We start from the raw sequence: 20,461 nt of genomic DNA, 5'->3' as shown, positions 1-20,461 counted from the left end.
TAGTTTCTTTTTATATCAAAATGTACTCTTGAAAATGTGTTTGGCACAGTGCTAAATCATATATAATTAATACTAAATATTGCAGGATACAATAAAACCCTGGAGTTAATCGTTTACACCCTCTTATAGGAATGAAAATTATAGATACCAGTTATTCAGAAGTCAGCCTATACAAATTGTATAAACAATATTATATGTTTTGCTTCGAAAACCAGTGATATAATAAATTTTACATAAAAGACTGCAAAATAATATAAATGGATTTAAACAGATCTTTACAATAAGAAATTCAAATGGAAACAGACAAGTAACAAAGAGAAGTAAAAAAATTTATTGCAGTATTCGCTCCACCAGATTGCCTGGGGATCCCTTTTCTTGTATTGTTTTCAGGGTGACCTAATACAACAAAATCTACATTTACAAAAACTCCTTCTGCAGATAGGTCATAGATACTGCATGCTTTTTTTTTCAACAGAATAAATTATATATCCAGGAGATTCTGCCATTTTACAGCCTGGAAAAAAACAATGCTTCCCTGGAAACTGGGCTAAGCTAAAGAAAGCCATCCGCTGCTAGGTTAAACTCCAAGAACACTTTATTAAGAACATTAACAGACTAATTTCCAACATTCACTTGTTTATTTTTTTAAACAGAAAGTTTTTTTCCAAGATATAAACAATTTTTGTTAAACTATAATACAGTGGGAGTAAAAATGAACTGAGAATCTGTTTCTGCTGCACAACAGCGAAGGGAGCTCCCACAAAAATGTTTGCCCAACATTTCCTTCTTTTGTTCCTGTATCCCAGGTTCCACTCTTACTCTTCAAAAAACTGATTTTTTTTTGCCAGAATGTTGATATTTCAAGTTTTTCTGCCTTTAAAAAAATTCCTGTAAATTTGGCTGCATGTACAAATTCATTAGCTGGAAGTCCCATCCTTGGCGGCATACAGGGATCGTAAAGTCTGAACAACTTTATTAGTCAGCTTATTAGCACTCGTTAGAGCAATTTTTTTGTAAATAATGTCTGACTCTTTAATAGTGTCTACCCAAGGCACCAGTTTGCGGCCATCACGGCGCTTAGCCTCAGTCCAGGAGCCACTGTAGGAGCCTGCCATCCACTGAACACTGAAGCCATTGCTGGTTTTCTGTACTACTCTTGCAATTTGTGGTCGATCTTTGTACTTTGGACAGCAAATAGCGATGACATCCATGACGTCAACACTTTCATTCATCTGTGCTGCCAACTCCGTAGAGTCTGAATTTCGTTTTGACCTTCTCAATGACTAAAACATTGGGAGGGGGAAAAAAGACCAAGTGTTACACAAAATAATTTTAGTGAAATTATTGTTTTTATTGCTTTTAATCCCTTGACGCCGGGAGTTGGGATTTCCCGGCACACTTCCATTGCCGGCAATGAGACGCACCGTGACCGCCAGCGCCAAGGGGTTAACATATACTTGTAAAACCATATAACTCTTAATTTGTACCCGTGTCTTTACTCTTATTGATATATAAAATTATATATACATATGAACCATAAAGCTACATAAAACTTAGCAACAATAAAAAGGATAACACACATTAATACAATCCAAAGAAAAATTAATAACCCTTTATGCTGGATAAATCTTATTTCTTTTTTTTTATTGTCTTTTATGTTAAACTTTCTACAAAAGGATGTATAAATGGTTGAGTAGAGAATCTCTATCTACAAAATCTTTTCTCTTAAAAGTATTACATTACTCGGTGTACATTTAATAGACTGACATATATAAGCACATAAAAATCATTTTACGTAATACGCTGCGAAATACGTTGACTCCTCCTCCGCCTCACCCCTGAAGTGCCTCCTCCTCTATCCTCCCCATCACTTTCATCATCTTCTGTCTCTGCTGCTGTATTATTTTTAGGGCTGCCTCCTCCAAGCAGCGAGGTAATTGCTTTGTTCCGAGCATTTGTACTAGCTGACACTTCCCCTTCTTCCTCTTCTTCATCAGGGTCCAGATGTTCCATGAGAAGTTTGAACTAAAAGAAATAGATATCAATTCAGAGTTTTATAGTAAATATTCTAAGAAAGACTGTCAAATTTCTAAGTGGTTTCTAAGGCAGGAGTTTTGGCATGGGTGAAATAGATCCTAGCTACTGTCCAAGTTGGGGTGGGTAAAGGTTTTCTGTAAAAGGTCATATTGTAGATATTTTTGGCTTTGCAGTTCATATGGGCCCTATCACAACCACACATATCTGCCACTTAAGTGTGAAAGCAGCTATAGATAATACATATAATATAATAGACGATACAATGGGTATGGCTGTTTCAATAAAACAAAGGAGGTAATAGGCTGGATTTTGCCCAAAGCCACAGTTTGCTAACTTTTGGTCCAAGTCTTTATATACCCAGGTATAATAATTTCAGATTTCCATCTTTTAGTTCTCTGCCCTCTTGGGTCTCTGCCAAGATAAGAGGACTTAAGAAGCAGAAAAGGACATAATAACTTTTAAGTGAGTACTAAAATATTTTTCCAATTCTGGATATATGGTTTGCAAAGTTCATGAAGAGCATAAAAATCACTGTGCAGATTTCTTCCTTGGTAAAAAAAATAAAAACAAAACCTTTATTCAGCTACTTGCTTTAAGTAGGTTAAGTTATAACAGTTTAGTTTTATTTATTAAGATAGTCTTCTAAAGACACTGCAAAATTGTTTATTATGTGGTGAAATAAACATGTAATTTACTATATTAACTATTATAAGTGTACAATTTATTGGCATTAAGTTCATCCTCAATATCGTGTACCCATCACCAGCACCCACTTCCAGAGCTTCCTCATCATTCCAAAAAGACATTTTCTACTAATCAAACAATTCCCACTCAGCGCTCTCCCAAAACCCCAGTAATCTCTATCTTCTGTGAATTTTCTTATTCTTTCTTTTCTTTTTCTTTCTTTCTTTTTAAAAAATATTTATTGATTTGAGAGGCAGAGAGACAGAGACAGAACTTCCATTTACTGTTTACCTCCCAAAAGCTTGCAATGCTTGGGGCTGAACCAGAGCAAAGCTGGGAGCTGGAAACTCAATCCAGGACCCTCACATGGGTGTCGGGAGCCCAATTACTTGAGACATCACTTCTGCCTCCCAGGGTCTGCATTAGCAAGAAGACAGAATCAGGAGCCAGGGGCAGGTATTGAATTGAGACCCTCCAATATGGGATGCAGAAAAATTAAGTGGGATGCAGAAAAATTAAGTACTAGGCCAAATACCTGCCCCTTAAAGACATTTTTAACAGACACACTCACATACTTCTTGAATGTGTGTGTAGAGACGTATTCATGTATTATTTATGTAAAAATAAATAAGAGGCCAGCATATAGCACAGTGGGTTAAGCTGTCACCTGCAGTGCTAGCATCCCATGTGGGTGACAGCTTGAGTCCTGGCTGCTCCACTTCTGATCCAGCTCCCCGCTTATGGCCTGGGAAAACAGTGGAAGATGGCCCAAGTGCTTAGGCCCTTGCACCCACGTGGGAGACCCGGAAGAATCTCCTGGCTTCGGCCTGGCCTATCCCTGGGCCATTGCAGCCATTTGGGGAGTGAATCATTGGATGCAGGACCTCTTTCTGTCTCTTTCTGTCTCTGTAACTCTTTCAAATAAGTAAATCAAACCTTAAAAAAAAAAAAAAAGTAGTACTTGTTGCCAGAAAAAAGAGGAACAAAATGGCCAAATAAGGCAAGAGGATGATTGTTAGTAGTTTTACCTTTTATGAAATAGAAACCATGCAATCCATTAAATTAAAAATGAAACACACATATACATTTTCCTATAATCTTTCATTTTTGTTAAAATAATTAGTGGGCTGCTGTTTTCTAAGAAAAAAATAATTATGATTCAGTTGGGTGCACTGGTAAGGGCAAGATAAAACTAGAAACTTACTAAAACCACAGAAATAAGTGATCCTGGTAACTCATGAAACTAATATGAAAAAAGTTATGTCCCTTCCAAAAGTTTACTTTTCTTTTTATTTTTGACAGGCAGAGTGGACAGTGAGAGAGAGAGAGAGAGAGAGAGAAAGGTCTTCCTCTTTCGTTGGTTCACCCCCCCCCCCCCCCAATGCCCACTGCGGCCGGCACACTGCGCTGATCTGAAGCCAGGAGCCAGGTGCTTCTTCTGGTCTCCCATGTGGGTGCATGGCCCAAGGACTTGGGCCATCCTCCACTGCCTTCCCGGGCCACAGCAGAGAGCTGGACTGGAAGAGGAGTGACCAGGACAGAATCCGGCACCCTGACCGGGACTAGAGCCCGGGGTGCTGGCACCTCAGGCAGAGGATTAGCCTATTGAGCCATGGCGCCAGCCCAAAAATTTACTTTTCAAAAAATTCAATACAAGAAGGAATTAGTTTTTGGCTTTACTACTCACATCTAGATATTGTTTCACTATACTCCTCTTCACATCTTCAGTAATTTTGGAATTAGCCATATCACTCCGCAAGAAGTCCAATGTTTGTTTGGGATGAAAATGAACTCCCGTTTTTCGGTTTATCGCTTTATCATATACTTTTGCAGATTCAGATGGAGAGTATTTCTGAATTTTACTGTGTTGGGAAAACAAAGTGGAAAGGTTTATGAACTTTTCATGTACTTATACTGAAATTCAGTCTAGCTAAATTTTTTATATCTTTTATACCAAGTGTTTAGTACCAGAGCATTTTGGATTTCAGATTTTTTTCTACTTTGGAATATCTGCACATAAACAATGATATATACTGGGGATGGGACCCCTAACATGAACACATAATTAATTTGTCTCATATATACCTTATATACATAGCCTCAAAGTAGTTTTATACACTACTGTTAGAGTACCAGACTTGTTTTTTTAAAATTTTTAATTATTCAAAAGGTAGATAGACAGAGACGGATAGATTTCCTATACTGGGTAACAAAGGCTGGGGCTGTGCCAGGGTGAAGCTGAAAGCTAGAAACTCAAGCTAAGGCTCCCACATGGGTGGCAATGACCCAACTAGCTGAGCCACAACCTGCACATCAGCAGGAAGCCTGAATCAGAAGTGGAGACCCCGTACTCCCATGTGGAGTACAGGTGTCTTATCCATGAGGTTAATTGCCTGAGTGGCACCTAAGTTTTGACTGCAACCCATCATATGAAGTCTGGTGTAGAATATTCTACTTGTGTAGTCATGTTGGTGCTCAAAAAGTTTTGGATTTTGGAGAATTTCAGATTTTAGATTATGAATGCTCAACCTGTAATTACATTGTTGTTACACAGATCACAGATTTCAACTAATGAATTTGACACTACATAAACAATTTTTCAAAGGGAAATAAAGACATAAAAGCAAAAAATAATATTCTCTTGAATACAGGCATGAAAGTGATAGGGATAGAGAAAAGATGCCTGGAGTAATCCAATGACAGATAAGCAGCATCATTTTAATGAAATTAAATTTTTCATTTTTATTTTGGGATACTATGATTGTGATTGTTGGGCAGCTTTAATATAATTGCAATAGTTACTAAATTGGTTTACTGCTTTCTACTTGATTGTCCCCTACCTATTCATTCTTTTCTTTCTTTTTTTTTTTTTTTTTTTTGACAGGCAGAGTTAGACAGTGAGAGAGAGAGAGAGAGAGAGAGAGAGAGAGAGAGAGAAAGGTCTTCCCTTTCCATTGGTTCACTCCTCAATGGCCGCTACGGCCAGTGTGCTGCACTGATCCAAAGCGAGCCAGGTGCCTCCTCCTGGTTTTCCATGTGGGTGCAGGGCCCAAGCACTTGGGCCATCCTCCACTGCACCCCCGGGACACAGCAGAGAGCTGGACTGGAAGAGGAGCAACAGGGACTAGAACCTGGTGCCGATATGGGATGCCGGTGCCAAAGGTGGAGGATTAACCTAATGGGCCAGGGTGCTGGCCCCTTGACTATTCTTTTTTAAGATTTATTTATATATTTGAAAAGTACAAAGAGAGATAGATATCTTTTTTTTTTTTTTTTTGACAGGCAGAGTTAGACAGTAAGAGAGAGAGAGAGATAAAGATCTTTTTTTTCCATTGGTTCATCCCCCAAACGGCCACCATGGCCGGCACGCTGCAGCGGTGCACTGCCCCAATCCGAAGCCAGGAGCCAGGTGCTTCCTCCTGGTCTCCCATGTGGGTGCAGGGCCCAAGCACTTGGGCCATCCTCCACTGCACCCCCGGGACACAGCAGAGAGCTGGACTGGAAGAGGAGCAACCGGGACAGAATCCAGTGCCCCAACCAGGACTAGAACCCGGGGTCCCGGTGCCGCAGGTAGAAGATTAGCCAAGTGAGCCGCGGTGCCGGCCTTATTCATTCTTTTCATAGAAGCTAGAATGACTGCGTAAAATCTGCTTCAGATTATTAGCAATTCTGCTTAAAACACTTCCAACTCCTCAGCACTGTAGCAAAACCTTATAACATTTTAAATTATATTTCTCATGAAGATCTGGATCTCTAGTGTCTCCTGGGAGAGTAGAAACTCTGGCTACTTTATCCTCACTCTATTCTGTGGCAACAGATGCTAGAAACGAGACATGTCTACTTAAATGACATTACATGTCTCTTTTACATGAAACATTCTTTCTGGTTGGCCACTGACCAGGTTCACATTAATCATTAGCTGTCCTCCCTATTAACTTTATTTATTTATTTGTTTGTTTTTGCAGGCAGAGTTAGACAGAGAAAGAGAGACAGAGAGAAAGGTCTTCATTCCATTGGTTCAACCCCCAAATGGCCCTTACGGCCGATGTGCTGCACTGATCCAAGGCCAGGAGCTGGTGCTTCCTCCTGGTCTCCCATGCAGGTGCAGGGTCCAAGGACCTGGGCCATCCTCCACTGCACTCCCTGGCCACAGCATAGAGCTGGACTGGAAGAGGAGCAACCGGGACAGAATCTGGTGCTGCAACTGGGACTAGAACCTGGGGTGCGGAGGATTAGCCAAGTGAGCTGCGGCGCCGGCCCCCCTATTAACTTTTAATCTTGTGATGGCTAATCTAAGGTTTCAATGAATGTAAAAAAATGACCAGAATTCAATGGGCATAGGCAGAAAAGAGTTTCTTTTTTCTTTTCTTTTTTTTTTTTGACAGGCAGAGTTAGAGAGATACAGAGAGAAAGGTCTTCCTTCCATTGGTTCACTCCCCAGATGGCAGCTATGGCCGGTGCTGCGCCGATCTGAAGCCAGGAGCCAGGTGCTTTCTCTTGGTCTCCCATGCAGGTGTTGGGCCCAAGCACTTGGGCCATCCTCCATTGCCTTCCTGGGCCACAGCAGAGAGCTGGACTGGAAGAGGAGCAACCAGGACTAGAACCCGGGGTGCCGGCGCCACAGGCGTAGGATTAGCCTAGTGAGCCACAGCGCTGGCCTTTTTTTTTTTGGAGGGGGGGCAGAAAAGAGTTTTAGCGACTAAACATGGGTAAGACTGTAAAGCATTCACAATAATCTCTATTTTTTGTCTCTTACTTTAAATAAAGTACTTGAAAGTACTATTTGCATTCTGTTAGAGCTCAGCCTAACTGGTTTTCACTTGCTCTTATTTCAATGTTTTTTATAAACTTAAATTTGTATACTATTTTAAGATCAGCCTGATTCTCTAATAAGTCCTTTTAGAGAAGTTCTTTATTTTGCAATGCATTATCTATCATCAAGTAAAGGAATATTTTTTTTTCTCCTTTAATAATAGAATGGGTAAATTATGGTATATTACACAACAGAATACTATAAAGCAATAAAAAGGGACAATTACAATATTAAAAGGAACATTTATAATATTAAGTAGGCAGGCAATCATAACTGGGAATCATATTTCTCTACTATTTGAACAGGGTAGTTTTTTTCCCCCTCTTCTCACTGCTTACCTATCAGAAAATCCACATAGATTCTTCAAATGTTGTTTTAACATTAGAAGCAATAAAATACCCTGGGAGACATTTGCAAATTCAATTAAAGGAGCTGAATTTTCTGGTAAACATTTCATCACTGAATTTATATCATCTTCTGAATCTGAATCTGAATCCGAATCTACACGCTTTCGTGATTTCCGAGGCCTGGAAATTTCTTCTTCACTCTCACTTGATTCATTTTCTTTACTGGGTGATGATTTTCTCTCTTTCCTTTTGTCCTTTACCATAGACTAAAACAAAGAAGAAATGATTCTGTTTGAAAAATGATAAAACAAAATGCCACTAACATAATTATGCTCTATTCAATAGCTTCAAAATGCTTCCTTAAATTAACAGCCCCTTGGCTTTCTATAAGTAACTGGAGATGTAACTGTTGTGGGTAAAAATTAAGGTTCAAGACTGAATAAAATCATATATAACAGCCTCACCTATAACCACTCCCTTGGGAAAATCTCTGAAAGGGAAAGGGGAATAATTTCAAAGGGAAATAATTTTTTAATAAGGATAGTAATGAAATAGAAACTAGCTTTTTAAAAAGTTGTCAACTTGGTACACAGGTAAGCCAGTACAGAGGTAAAGCAGTAATTATAATTTAACTGAAGAGAATATAGTAGGCTTGAACACCCCCAGTTTCTACCAAATTCTCTGTTTCAAAAATTTTTAGCAATACAATATACAACTTTTCTTGAATACTTAAATCCTGTTTTTTTTTTTTTTTTTTTTTTTTTTTTGGCACTTTATGAAAACGTTAGCTATTAGAAAGAAACAAAGTCAACCAGTTTAAATGGGGGTAGGGAGAGGATCAAATTAATAAAAACAATTATTCAAAATGCAATTGTTAAGAAATACAATTAAAGAAACATTTACAGGTATAGCCACAACAGTAAGTGAAGTAAAATATGAGAACACGAGGTCTTCAGCTCCTGGGAAAGTATTAACTTCTCAAACTTTAATGTAATATAACACATTAGGGATTTGTTAATAAATACAGTCTGTTTTAGCGATTCAAAGGTGGAGTCTAAGATTGTACAGCTCAGGTAAGGCCAGTTTTCAGACTTGTGGTTTACACTTCAAGTAGAGAGGACTTTAGACATTACTATAATTTCAATCCTTATGTATCTAAAAGAACTTCTGTGATTACTAGATTTGGTAAGTTGAATTTTGAGCACAACAATTTTCTAAGATGTCATCTACTTGTATCATCAGGAACATGGAAATATTCCAATAAATTTGTAAAGAATTTATGGAGCGTTTACTATGTGTCTAGTGCTACACTAGGTACTTTCACAATTAAATCAGTTTTATTACTTTCTAAAATTATGGCAGAAAAGACACAAGGTTTTTAACAATAAATTCAGAAAAGATTTTGGGAGCACAATATGCCAACTCCATCTTGACGCTGTTGTTGACAGATAATGAGAGATCAATGATGCTATACATTTTGTTTCCTTATAAATAAACTGTCTATTTATATATCTTGATGTGTACTGCTATGGTCCACAGCATCACAAGATTTACAGAACAGCAATGTGCTATAAAATGGGGCTCAAATGGATATATGAATGGACAAGAAATACTTAAGATCAATGTTAAAGTGCGAAAAAATAAAGAAGTGAGATGGCTCATTGATAAAAACAATTCATGTATGTATGAAAAGTGACCTAAATGACCTACACATGACATTGTTTCAGATCTTTCTGAATAAAAATAAAAAGGTAACCCACTTTCTTTCGCAATTAAGTACTGCCCAGGTTTTAGTATGTTAATTTAGAAGGATTTTATATACCTGTGAAAATAAAAATAATGGGAAGCAAAAGAGAATAGCATGCCTGTATTTTTACAGATGTATTAAGAATAGTAATGTGTGTAACTTACCTCCTTGAATGACTGCAGTAGATTACTACCAGAAACTGAGAGTGTAATATCTATATGATGCATTATAAACAACGGCTCTTCCTGTGTCTGGTATGGAAAACAGGCTAGATTGTCTGCTATATACAAGAGCATAGTCACTTCTGTTTTCTGTAAATTTTAAAAAAAAAGGCACATATATTTAGTGGATACTCTAGAAACCCATCCAAAAAGCTTTTTTTTTTTAGAAAAAAATACTATAGGGCACTTTCACCTCAGCTAATGTGAGAGAAAGAAAGAGAAAGGGAGAGAGAGAGACAGACGCAAAGATAGGGATATGGTTGAGTGCAGGGTTGGGTGGGAAGAAAAAATGAGGCAGGAGATCAGAAATGGATTTTATAAAATAATCGTATACCCATTTTAGGAGATTTTTGTAGTGACTTCCACCATGTTACCTCAAGAGGGAAGAGGTGAAATTTTTTAGCGTACCCAAGTGAAGTTGCATGAAATTTTCTTATGGAGTAGTATATGGAATCTTTATGATAAATCCATACCACATCAGAAAGTATACATATGAATTCGTAATTGTTACTGTGTTTTTAAAGAGTTTAACCCATATGGAGATCAGTTACACACAGTTACTATTCTACCTTCAAAAACAAGTGGTAATTATAGTACTCTAGGTGGGCTAAAAGAGAAAAAAACATTCCAAATTCACATACTCATAGAACATTTGTCAGTTTGCTCTGTATGTGTAATTGAGAATATCAGTTGTTTTGACAATGTTACCAGCTTTATACTCTAAAAACTCTAAGATAGGCAAAATTTAAGAAAAAAATTAAGCTTACTACTACTTGCTTGCTTCAATAAGAAGTAACTTTAAACAGAGACTTTTGGAATTACATAATACAGAATATAAACAGAAAGACACATTAATATTCAAATTCCTGGGGAAGGATTCAGCACAGTGGTTAAATAGCTGCCTGGGACATGTATATCCCATACCAGAATGCCTGGTATGACTTTTGCTCCTCTACTTCTGATCCACCTTCCTGCTAATGTGCACCCTGGGAGGCAGCAGGTGATGGCTAAAGTACTTGGGACCCTGCCACCCACATGGGAAGCCTGGATGGAATTCCAGGCTTCTGGTTTTGGCATGGCCGAGCCCTGGCTATTGCAGAAATCTGGGATGTGAACTAGTAGATGAAAGATTTCTGTCTCTTTCAAATAAAAGATGAAAAAAAGATAAAATTTCTTTTACAAATTTATAGCTCAAAAAAAAGATAAAACCAAAAAAGGAAAAACCAAAAACATGCCCTCTTGTCATCTACCACCCCACTGTTCAAACAGCACTAAATTCAACAGCACCAAAAGCAACAACAAAAATCTCACAGGTCATATTATACACTCTTGCTGTTAATATTCAGAAGAGACTCTCACTTTTTCACTCTAAAATAAGTATTAGTACTTAATAAGTTACAGTTGAGGAAATGCAGACATAGAACCCTACCTCATCTGTTAGTTTTAACATCATAATATATAAGATATATATAATATTTTCCTACTTAAAATTTGAACAAACCTTTTCAAAATTATTTGAAATTCTTCAACGCTGTTCATTGAAGTTTTACATTGTCCTTCCATTCAAAATCAACCTTCTTGAAAGAATATACTGCTCTCATGTCTTTTCCAGTATTCTAGAAAATCTGTTTTTGCCCCTCACAGCTTGACTATTTCTATCAAGTCTGTCAATCATTCCACTCTGGTTTTCACTCTTTATTCTCCTTGACTTCTTAGCAAAATCTAACTCTGTTACCTGAAGTTTCGTTCCTGAAACCTTCTTGTTCCTTAGCTTTCTTTTCCTACCTCTTTGACTATTTCCCTTCTGTGTCCTTCTCAGGTCAACTCTTTTTCAAATTGCCTTCAGGGAGAGTCCCATTATTTTTTCAGATATCCAAGAGAAAAGTATTCCAGTTTATCCTTCGATTATTCTTTTTTTTAAAGATTTATTTATTTGATAGGTAGAGTTACAGACAGTGAGAGAGACAGAGAGAAAGGTATTCCATCTGATGGTTCACCCCCCAAATGGCCGCAATGGCTGGAGCTACGCCAATCTGAAGCCAGCAGTCAGGTACCTCTTCCTGGTCTCCCATGTGGGTGCAGGGCCCAAGCACTTGGGCCATCCTTCACTGCTATCCCAGGCCACAGCAGAGAGCTGGACTGGAAGAGGAGCAACAGGGACTAGAACCTGGTGCCGATATGGGATGCCGGTGCCAAAGGTGGAGGATTAACCTAATGGGCCAGGGTGCTGGCCCCTTGACTATTCTTTTTTAAGATTTATTTATATATTTGAAAAGTACAAAGAGAGATAGATATCTTTTTTTTTTTGACAGGCAAAGTTAGACAGTAAGAGAGAGAGAGAGATAAAGATCTTTTTTTTCCATTGGTTCATCCCCCAAACGGCCACCATGGCCGGCGCGCTGCAGCCGGTGCACTGCCCCGATCCGAAGCCAGGAGCCAGGTGCTTCCTCCTGGTCTCCCATGTGGGTGCAGGGCCCAAGCACTTGGGCCATCCTCCACTGCACCCCCGGGACACAGCAGAGAGCTGGACTGGAAGAGGAGCAACCGGGACAGAATCCGGTGCCCCAACCAGGACTAGAACCTGGGGTGCTGGCACCGCAGGTAGAAGATTAGACAAGTGAGCCGCGGCGCTGGCCATAGATATCTTTCACCCACTGTTCACTCTTCAAATGGGTGTAACTTAGCCAGGTTTGGATTGGAACAGGCTGAAGCTAGGTACCAGGAACTTCATCCTGGTCTCCCATAAGGATGGCATGGACCCAAGTACTCGGGCTCTCTTCTGCTGCCTTAGTAGGAAGCTAGATAAGAAGTAGAGCAGCTGGGACTCAAATCAGAACTCTAAAATGGGATGGTGACTTAGCCAGCCATGCCACAATGCTGGTGGTCCCTCCTTTGGCTATTCGTATCACAGAAACATTTATCTTATTCCTGCCATAAAACATGTATTTCCTTTCCTACTATTTATTCTTTTTTCCTACTGTCATGATAATAATCCTTTATTACCTTTAGTGTGAATGTTCTTAGGACTTGTCCCCATCATTTTATTAAAATGCTTTCTATCATTCTTTACTATCTACAGTTTCCCCTATATACTTTTCCTCAACATGATTTTTCTGTCCCAAATTATATCTATTCATTATTTCCCACAGATTCTTACCACTGTATTTTTACACCTGCCTAGAATATCTTCCTTTCCTGCTTTATACAGTAGATCTGTATCATCTAATCCCTCTAGGTCTTCAGAGATTTGTTCTCTGATATCCTTGTTGGAAATAGTCAGAAGAAAGCACCACATTATTAGAACTGGATTTCTAATACAGCATTTCAAATGCTGAAGTAATAGAGTATCCATCTGATGACACAGACCAGGAAGTGATACCACACAGGAATGAAACTCAGGAAAGAGTCACTGATGGAAGCAATGTCATCAGTATGAACCACTGGGTGTACAGTTAAGGTATGCTAACCTTTTATTTGTTTTATTTTGTCCTATACCCACAACTGGAGGTAAAATCCTTTGAGGATAAGAACACTACATCATACCATCTTGTTTTAGTACAATGTCCTATGCACTATGAAAGCTTAATATTAATGATGTTATGATAATGATGATGATGATGGTTATGATATATTATATTCTAGGCATTTCTGAAATAGATATCTACAATACTTATCTGCCAGATCATACGTGCAAAAACTTCACAAGTACTTTAAAAGAGGTCTAGTAAGGTCCCTATACTCCGCTAATTATCATTTTGCTTCATTGCAAAAATCTGGTATCTAGTTAACAAGTTATTAAAATAAGAAAATAGCTATACACACATGGCACTCATTTGTTAGTTCTATATGGGTAGACAACACATCTGCTGTTGCTATTTAATCCTCTTATCTTTTAGCACAACGGCCAGCACATAGTAGGTGTATAATATTTGTTTAAAATGAATTAATAAATTAAAATATAAAGAACAGGATGGTCTTTTTCTTGGCTTTTGGTACTGGCCAGTGCAACCTGTGCAACAGAATAGCTGAAAGTGTCAAAGCTGGAACTACACAAAAGTGGACTCTGCATTAAGGAAATTGAGTTGAACACTAGAGATCTCATTAGTCAAAAAACAAAAACCTCAACCATTTATTCTCTAACGATATTTGAGTCCTACAGAAATGAGAGAAACCCATTTTATTTATTATTTGTTTAGGTAATCTATTCCCAAAGTGATAGCTTTAGTGATGTAGCTTATTTAAAGATATGGTTACAGACACAATAATCAAAGTTTATAAGATATTCATTTTAAACAATTACATACTTTATTCCTCAACAGACTTATTCTCATGTAAAATTTCCCCTGAAATCTTGACTGTATACCTTGTACATACAGGGTTAGGGAAACACATTTAATATAGTCACTAGCATTTATAAAAATGGCAATACAGACATAACATTTGTAGAACATTTATTTCCTTAAAGTAATAAGTTTTTATGCTTACTGCTGTGTCATCAAAGAGGTTGAGTAAAGAAATAAGAAAGGCCCGTCTGTGCTGGCGGTTTCCACGGATCATGGAGTAAAGGTGTGAGCACAAAGCACTGGAGGACTCATCTTGTCTGAATCCCCTCACAGGATCCTTTAGGCACGTGTTGATTGCCTGTTGTACCTGATAAGACATCTTCATACCAGCCACTGCTTTCATCTGAAATCAATAAAAGCCTCATTTTTGCCAGAGAAATTAAGAAAGTGAAGTTAAAAATATACTTTGAACATTACATTTGGAGGCTAAATTCATTATTTAGTTTTCTTATTTAAAATGATAATATCAGAGAATGAACAGCTGAAAGGAAGATTAGTGATCACCTATTCCAACTCCTTCATTTTATAAAAGAGAAAACTGAGATAAGAGTGTTGTTGCTGTCAAGATCAAACAAGTATGGTCTTGGACCCATGCTTGCTGATTTTTAGTGTTGCATGCTTATCTCTAACCCCCATCATAGAGTTACTTCTAAATCAGAGCAAACATCATGGAGAACAAACTTACTTGCATATACTAGTCAAAGCATTTTATGAATGGGAAATGGACATTTACCAAAGAGATAGTTTATTTAAGAAAGATGCTTAAATTTAGGTTATACAATTTAAAAATACATACATGAATGAATCCAGCATATTTTTTGTCTATTTCCACAAGCTGCTGATCAGCCTTGTTCCGCATAGCAGGTTCTGGATCTGTGCCCATAGCAATTAAATATGGTACACACTGGAAGTAAAAATAAAGAATTTATAAGACATAAGAGTAGTAAAACTATGTATCTCAACATATGTCAAAACTTGTGTATCTGGGATATACGAATTTAACTTTACAGACCTTCCTATAAAAGCTATGTTTTCATGTTCTCTTAAAAATGAGTTTTCTCTACTTTTGGTTCAAAATAAGAAAGCATCAGCAAAAATACTGATATGGTGAAATTCTGACCAACTTTACTGTGAAGTTAAGGCTCTTCACATATAAAGCACTCACACACTCAGAATATCTGTTTAAGATTATGATAAATACTCCAAATGTACACACCAATTTTTTAAGCTTAAATTTGCTATATAAAGATAATGTGGTAATTTGTTTTCCATACTAAAAGCTAAGAAAATTTTATTTTATTTTTCCACAAAGTTGATTTCAGACATGGCTTTAAGGATCAAATAGTTGGTAATAGTCATATTCACTATATTTCTAAAGTCAAGAAACACCATTACTATGTTGAATGAATCTGAATCAAATATCAATGAGAAGGTCATAATAGCTACCACAAACATTAAATATATATATAGATGTGGCACTACATGAAAGAAATTATCATGGATTAAATCCTGGATCATGAAATAAAAAAGTATATTTCACCTACCAATGTCTGAAAAGACTTTACATTAGATAATACTATATCCATATTAAATTCCTTAGATTTGATGACTGCATCATGGTTTTGTAAGACAATGTTCTTGTTCTTAGAAAATATACGCTTGAGTGTTTACAGGTAAAGAATCCTATTATTTGAAACTTATAATGAAATAAAGTGATTCAAAAAATATATAAAGATATAAAGTAAACGTGGCAAAAGTTAACAAATGGATAATATAGGTATACAAAGTATAAAGGAAATCAAGAACCACACCTGCAATTTCTTTGTGAGTGGGAAATTTTTTAAAGAGTAGCTATGATAATACCAAGCACCAAGTAAGAGGAGCCTTAAGTATCTCAAAAAAGTGAGAGTTTCAACACTGTAATAAGCAGTCTTAATGATAACCTGAATTGTGAGAATACGTTAAATACTTATTAACATGCTTTATCTCATGAAACAGGAAAGAACACAGTCATCTTTAAATACGGCATATTTTAGAGAAAGTTTCATGAAAAACAGCCAAGATACAGATTTTTAAAGGCAAAGACTGGTTATTTAATAATTTCACTTCTATATTCTATGTTATTCTCCCGATCATGAACTATACGAGCATTGGCTGCCAATTCTCAGTAATGCTATTCCAAAAACATTTTTTAACTTATTATTTCATTTATTTGAAATACACAGAGAGAGAAACAGAGAAATCTTCCATCTGCTGGTTCATTCCTCAAATGTCTACAAGTGTCAGGGCTAGGACAGGTCAAAGCCAGGAGCCGAGAACTCTATCGGAGTCTCTTACATGGATGGCAGGGCCCAAGTACTTGGGCTATCATTCATTGCCTCAGGGTATGCATTCGCCAGAAGCTAGAAGTAGAGCTGGGCCTTGAACTCAGGGACTCCACTATGGTATATAGGCATCCCAACTGCTAGGTCAAATGCCTGCCCCACTAATATGATTTATACATTGTTCTGTTCTCTTATCAATGCTCTGAAGTGTTGAGTAGCTGATATCTCCAAAGTAAACATGAGAAAATGGAGATCAGATTATATACCTTACTCTTCTGTGGACTAAAATTCCACCCTGTTGAACAGATTAGTCTTAAACCCAGTTCATTCCTGACATTATAAATCATTGGTTCTCAGGGATGAGAGTAAATATGGATTGAAACAAATTTGTCATTTCTATTTTGAATATTTACTTGAGTATGTATGTTCTATGTATGTTCTACAAATTTGAAGTTTGTTTGGTAGAGACTACATTATGAACACAGAAGTATGGATATTTTTCAGTAATAACAATATAAAGGAATCCTTTAAGAATTTAGCACAAATTAAAGATTAAGAGGAATAAGAAACTACTTATTCTCTATGCAATGTCAAAAAATGACAATGTGACTCTTGCATTAAGTGCTGCTGCTACAAAACATGCTTACCTGAACTGGATGAATAAGACCTTGGTTTAGAGTCAATGCAATGACATTTAGGGCAAAGTGGCGTACACTTGACTGGGTGTGAAAAAAGGCCTCAAGCACCTGTTTGAGGTAAAGTTGCATGATGGAACTACTCATCCCTGAGGAAACATCACCCATTTCTTTTAAGTCTTCCTGTTTTGCAACTTTTTTCCCTACAAAAATAAACAGAGTTAATACATACATAATACATATATATTAAAACAAGAGCATGTATACTAACTTTACTAGGTACTCCCAAAATAGATCACGATTAAAAAAAAAATCACAAAATATTTTTTTTTGTTTTTTTTTTTTTTGTTTGTTTTTGACAGGCAGAGTGGACAGTGAGAGAGAGAGACAGAGAGAAAGGTCTTCCTTTGCCGTTGGTTCATCCTCCAATGGCCGCCGCGGCCGGCGCGCTGCGGCCGGCGCACCGCGCTGATCCGATGGCAGGAGCCAGGAGCCAGGAGCCAGGTGCTTTTCCTGGTCTCCCATGGGGTGCAGGGCCCAAGCACCTGGGCCATCCTCCACTGCACTCCCTGGCCACAGCAGAGGGCTGGCCTGGAAGAGGGGAAACCCGGACAGAATCCGGCGCCCTGACCGGGACTAGAACCCGGTGTGCCGGCGCCGCTAGGCGGAGGATTAGCCTAGTGAGCCGCGGCGCCGGCCCCAAAAATCACAAAATATTATAGCTAGTGTTCTCCCACAAATTATTTAATTTTTTTAAAAAATATCATTTATTTGAAAGAGTTAGAGAGAGAGGTAGAGACAGAGAGAGAGTGGGAGCGGAGGGCTTTCATCTACTGGTTCACTTCCCAAATGGCCACAAGAGTCAGAGCTGAGCCTAACAGAAGCCAGGGGCTTCCTCTGGGTCTTACACATGGGTGCATGGGCTCAAGGACTTGGGCCATCCTCCACTGTCTTTCCAGGTGCATCAGCAGGGAGCTGGATTGGAAGTGGAGCAGCCGGGACTTGAAGTGGTGCCCATATGGGATGCCAGCACTGAAGGCTGTGACTTTAACCTGTTGTGCCACAGCATTGGCCCCTCTTCCACAATTTGAAATTTTTTTTTTTCACTTGTTTGAAAGTGGAAAGAGAGAGAGACCGACAGAGATAAAGAGAGATGGCTCTTTCTTTCATCTGCTGGTTCACTCCCCAAATGCAATAACAGCTGGGACTTGGTCAGGCCAAGCCAGGAGCTAGGATTCAATCCAGGTCTCCTTTGTGGCAGGGACCCAAATACTTTGGCCATTCAACTGCTGCCTTCCAGGGTATGCATCAGCAGGAATGTGAAATTGGAAGCAGAGCTGAAACTCAAACACACTCTTGTATGGTGTGAGGACATCCCAAGTGAAGCCTTAAGCACTAAGGGCAAACACTTGCTTTCTCACCAGAGTGGTGACATTTTCTCTTGTCTATGTCAGGAGGCTCTTTTGAGACCCCCTCTTCCTTCAAAAAGTTAATGTTTACACACACACACTTAACTGAATTTTTCATCCAATCCATAAGGAAATTTAGATAACTAAATTAAAGCAAATGAGTCAGAGTATCATACTGCAGAGGTGCTGTGAAATTTTATATATACTTGCACTTACAGTCTCTATCTGCCTGCTGCATACGGGTATCCTCTTCTTGTAGATAGGTCTGGAGGTTTTTCAACACTTGTATTTTTAAATTTACTGAGGAGTTTTTATCAGACAAAATATTATTATACAGATTCTTCACTTCTTGCTCAAACATTAGGCTTGGATGCTGAATAAAGGCAAATCCTAAAGAGATGAAAAAAACTTCATATATTTATATTAAAAATTAAATACAACATCTAATGAAAATGTTGATAAATTATATAAAGAGCTCCTTATTTCAAAAAACAAAAACTTAAAATGACTGGAAGAATATGCTGGTGGCCTTACCTAGAGAAGTATTAGAGCAGGTACTTCTTTCCCAATGAATTAAAAACAAGAAATTGCATTTCAAAGGAGAATTTCACAAGGAAGAAACCTTGAGGAGGGAGCAGGGCCTAGTGGCTAGGGGAGTGGATTAGGAGTCAGGAGTCTTGGGTTCTATTCCTGGCTCCACCACTGACTTGTAGTGTAACCTTGGGAGAGTCACATAATCTCTCTGTGCCTCAATTCTCCATCTGTAAAATGGGGACAATAACATTTACCACCCACCTACCTCAAAGGGATGCTTTCAGGATTTAAGATATTAATGTTTGCAAACATTTTTCAGATCCCTAACAGAAGATACTACATTGACATTAATTTTTTAAAATGTAAACATATCCATTTTATGAAATAGAATAATTCTAAAATAAACTAGAGTTCAAATTATCTTCCATTTCTTTTTCATATGGCCTTATAACTTATGAGGCCATCATGCTAATTTCATAACCACTAATTGTGAAGTATTATTATCCATGTTTACTTATTTTTATATATATAAAAATGATTTGAGAAAGAAAGTAAAGATTCTCAATGATGGTATTTTTGGTATCAGTCAACAAACTAACAGCATAGAGTGATCAAATAACTAGCCCAAGGTCACACAAGATTAACTATGGCCCAGGCAAGATGTCTTTTTTAAAATGATCTAGAGGCATTACTTTCTGGGAAATGTTGCTTCTTTAGATAAAACTTCATTTACTATTCATTCTCTAGTTAGCTGTAACACTATTAATTTTGCCCCTTCATATATATAATAACTGAATATTTAAAGGTATATATATGTTGGCTTGAAGATCATCTTGTACCACTGCGACTTTCTAGCAAACTATGTCTGATTTCTTACTATATTTTCTCTAAGTAATTTTCTGAAAGGTATGGAGAAGAAATAAGATAGTAAGATTTAAATTCACTTACAGATACTATAAACATGATTTAATGACGGATGAGTAACTCAGTATCTTTCACTATTCATCTTTGTTTAAAAAAATACAAATGACCACCCATGCAGATTAACTGTAAATCTTGAAAATGTTTCCAAAACAAAATTTCCAATTAAATTACTAACTTTTATAGGATAGCTTTATGTGTACCTGACCAAAACAACAAAACCCCAAAACATGGACAGATTGTTCCTCTTTTTATATAAAAAGTGCATTCAATTTGGATACTTAAATGCTATCCCTCTTCCCATTTTCCCACACTCTAACTCTTTTTCAGATAATCCATATAGGCCAATGTGTTCAACATGTTTTTTACTATATCAATGCACCTGCAAAAATATGGAATAGGTATACATCCAGCTGACACTGCGGCTCAATAGGCTAATCCTCCGC

At 37.6% G+C, this 20,461-nt stretch overlaps 1 protein-coding gene across 1 annotated transcript in view; it reads right to left on the bottom strand.

Moving 5' to 3' along the window:
* Positions 1-308: 308 nt before the first annotated feature.
* The window catches only part of NIPBL (NIPBL cohesin loading factor), a gene marked incomplete at its 5' end in the record, with an annotated part of 119,014 nt that continues 98,861 nt past the window's right edge, over positions 309-20,461 (bottom strand). Inside the window, 9 exon segments of the mRNA XM_070056647.1 lie at positions 309-1,283; positions 1,837-2,025; positions 4,409-4,583; positions 7,873-8,147; positions 9,793-9,939; positions 14,335-14,535; positions 14,989-15,096; positions 17,164-17,354; positions 18,777-18,950. Of these exon segments, the coding sequence (XP_069912748.1) occupies positions 918-1,283; positions 1,837-2,025; positions 4,409-4,583; positions 7,873-8,147; positions 9,793-9,939; positions 14,335-14,535; positions 14,989-15,096; positions 17,164-17,354; positions 18,777-18,950 (1,826 nt within the window).

The sequence above is a fragment of the Oryctolagus cuniculus genome, chromosome 14 (genome assembly GCF_964237555.1).
Source record: "Oryctolagus cuniculus chromosome 14, mOryCun1.1, whole genome shotgun sequence".
NCBI lineage: Eukaryota > Metazoa > Chordata > Mammalia > Lagomorpha > Leporidae > Oryctolagus > Oryctolagus cuniculus.
This window is presented reverse-complemented; position numbering and strand designations above follow the sequence as displayed.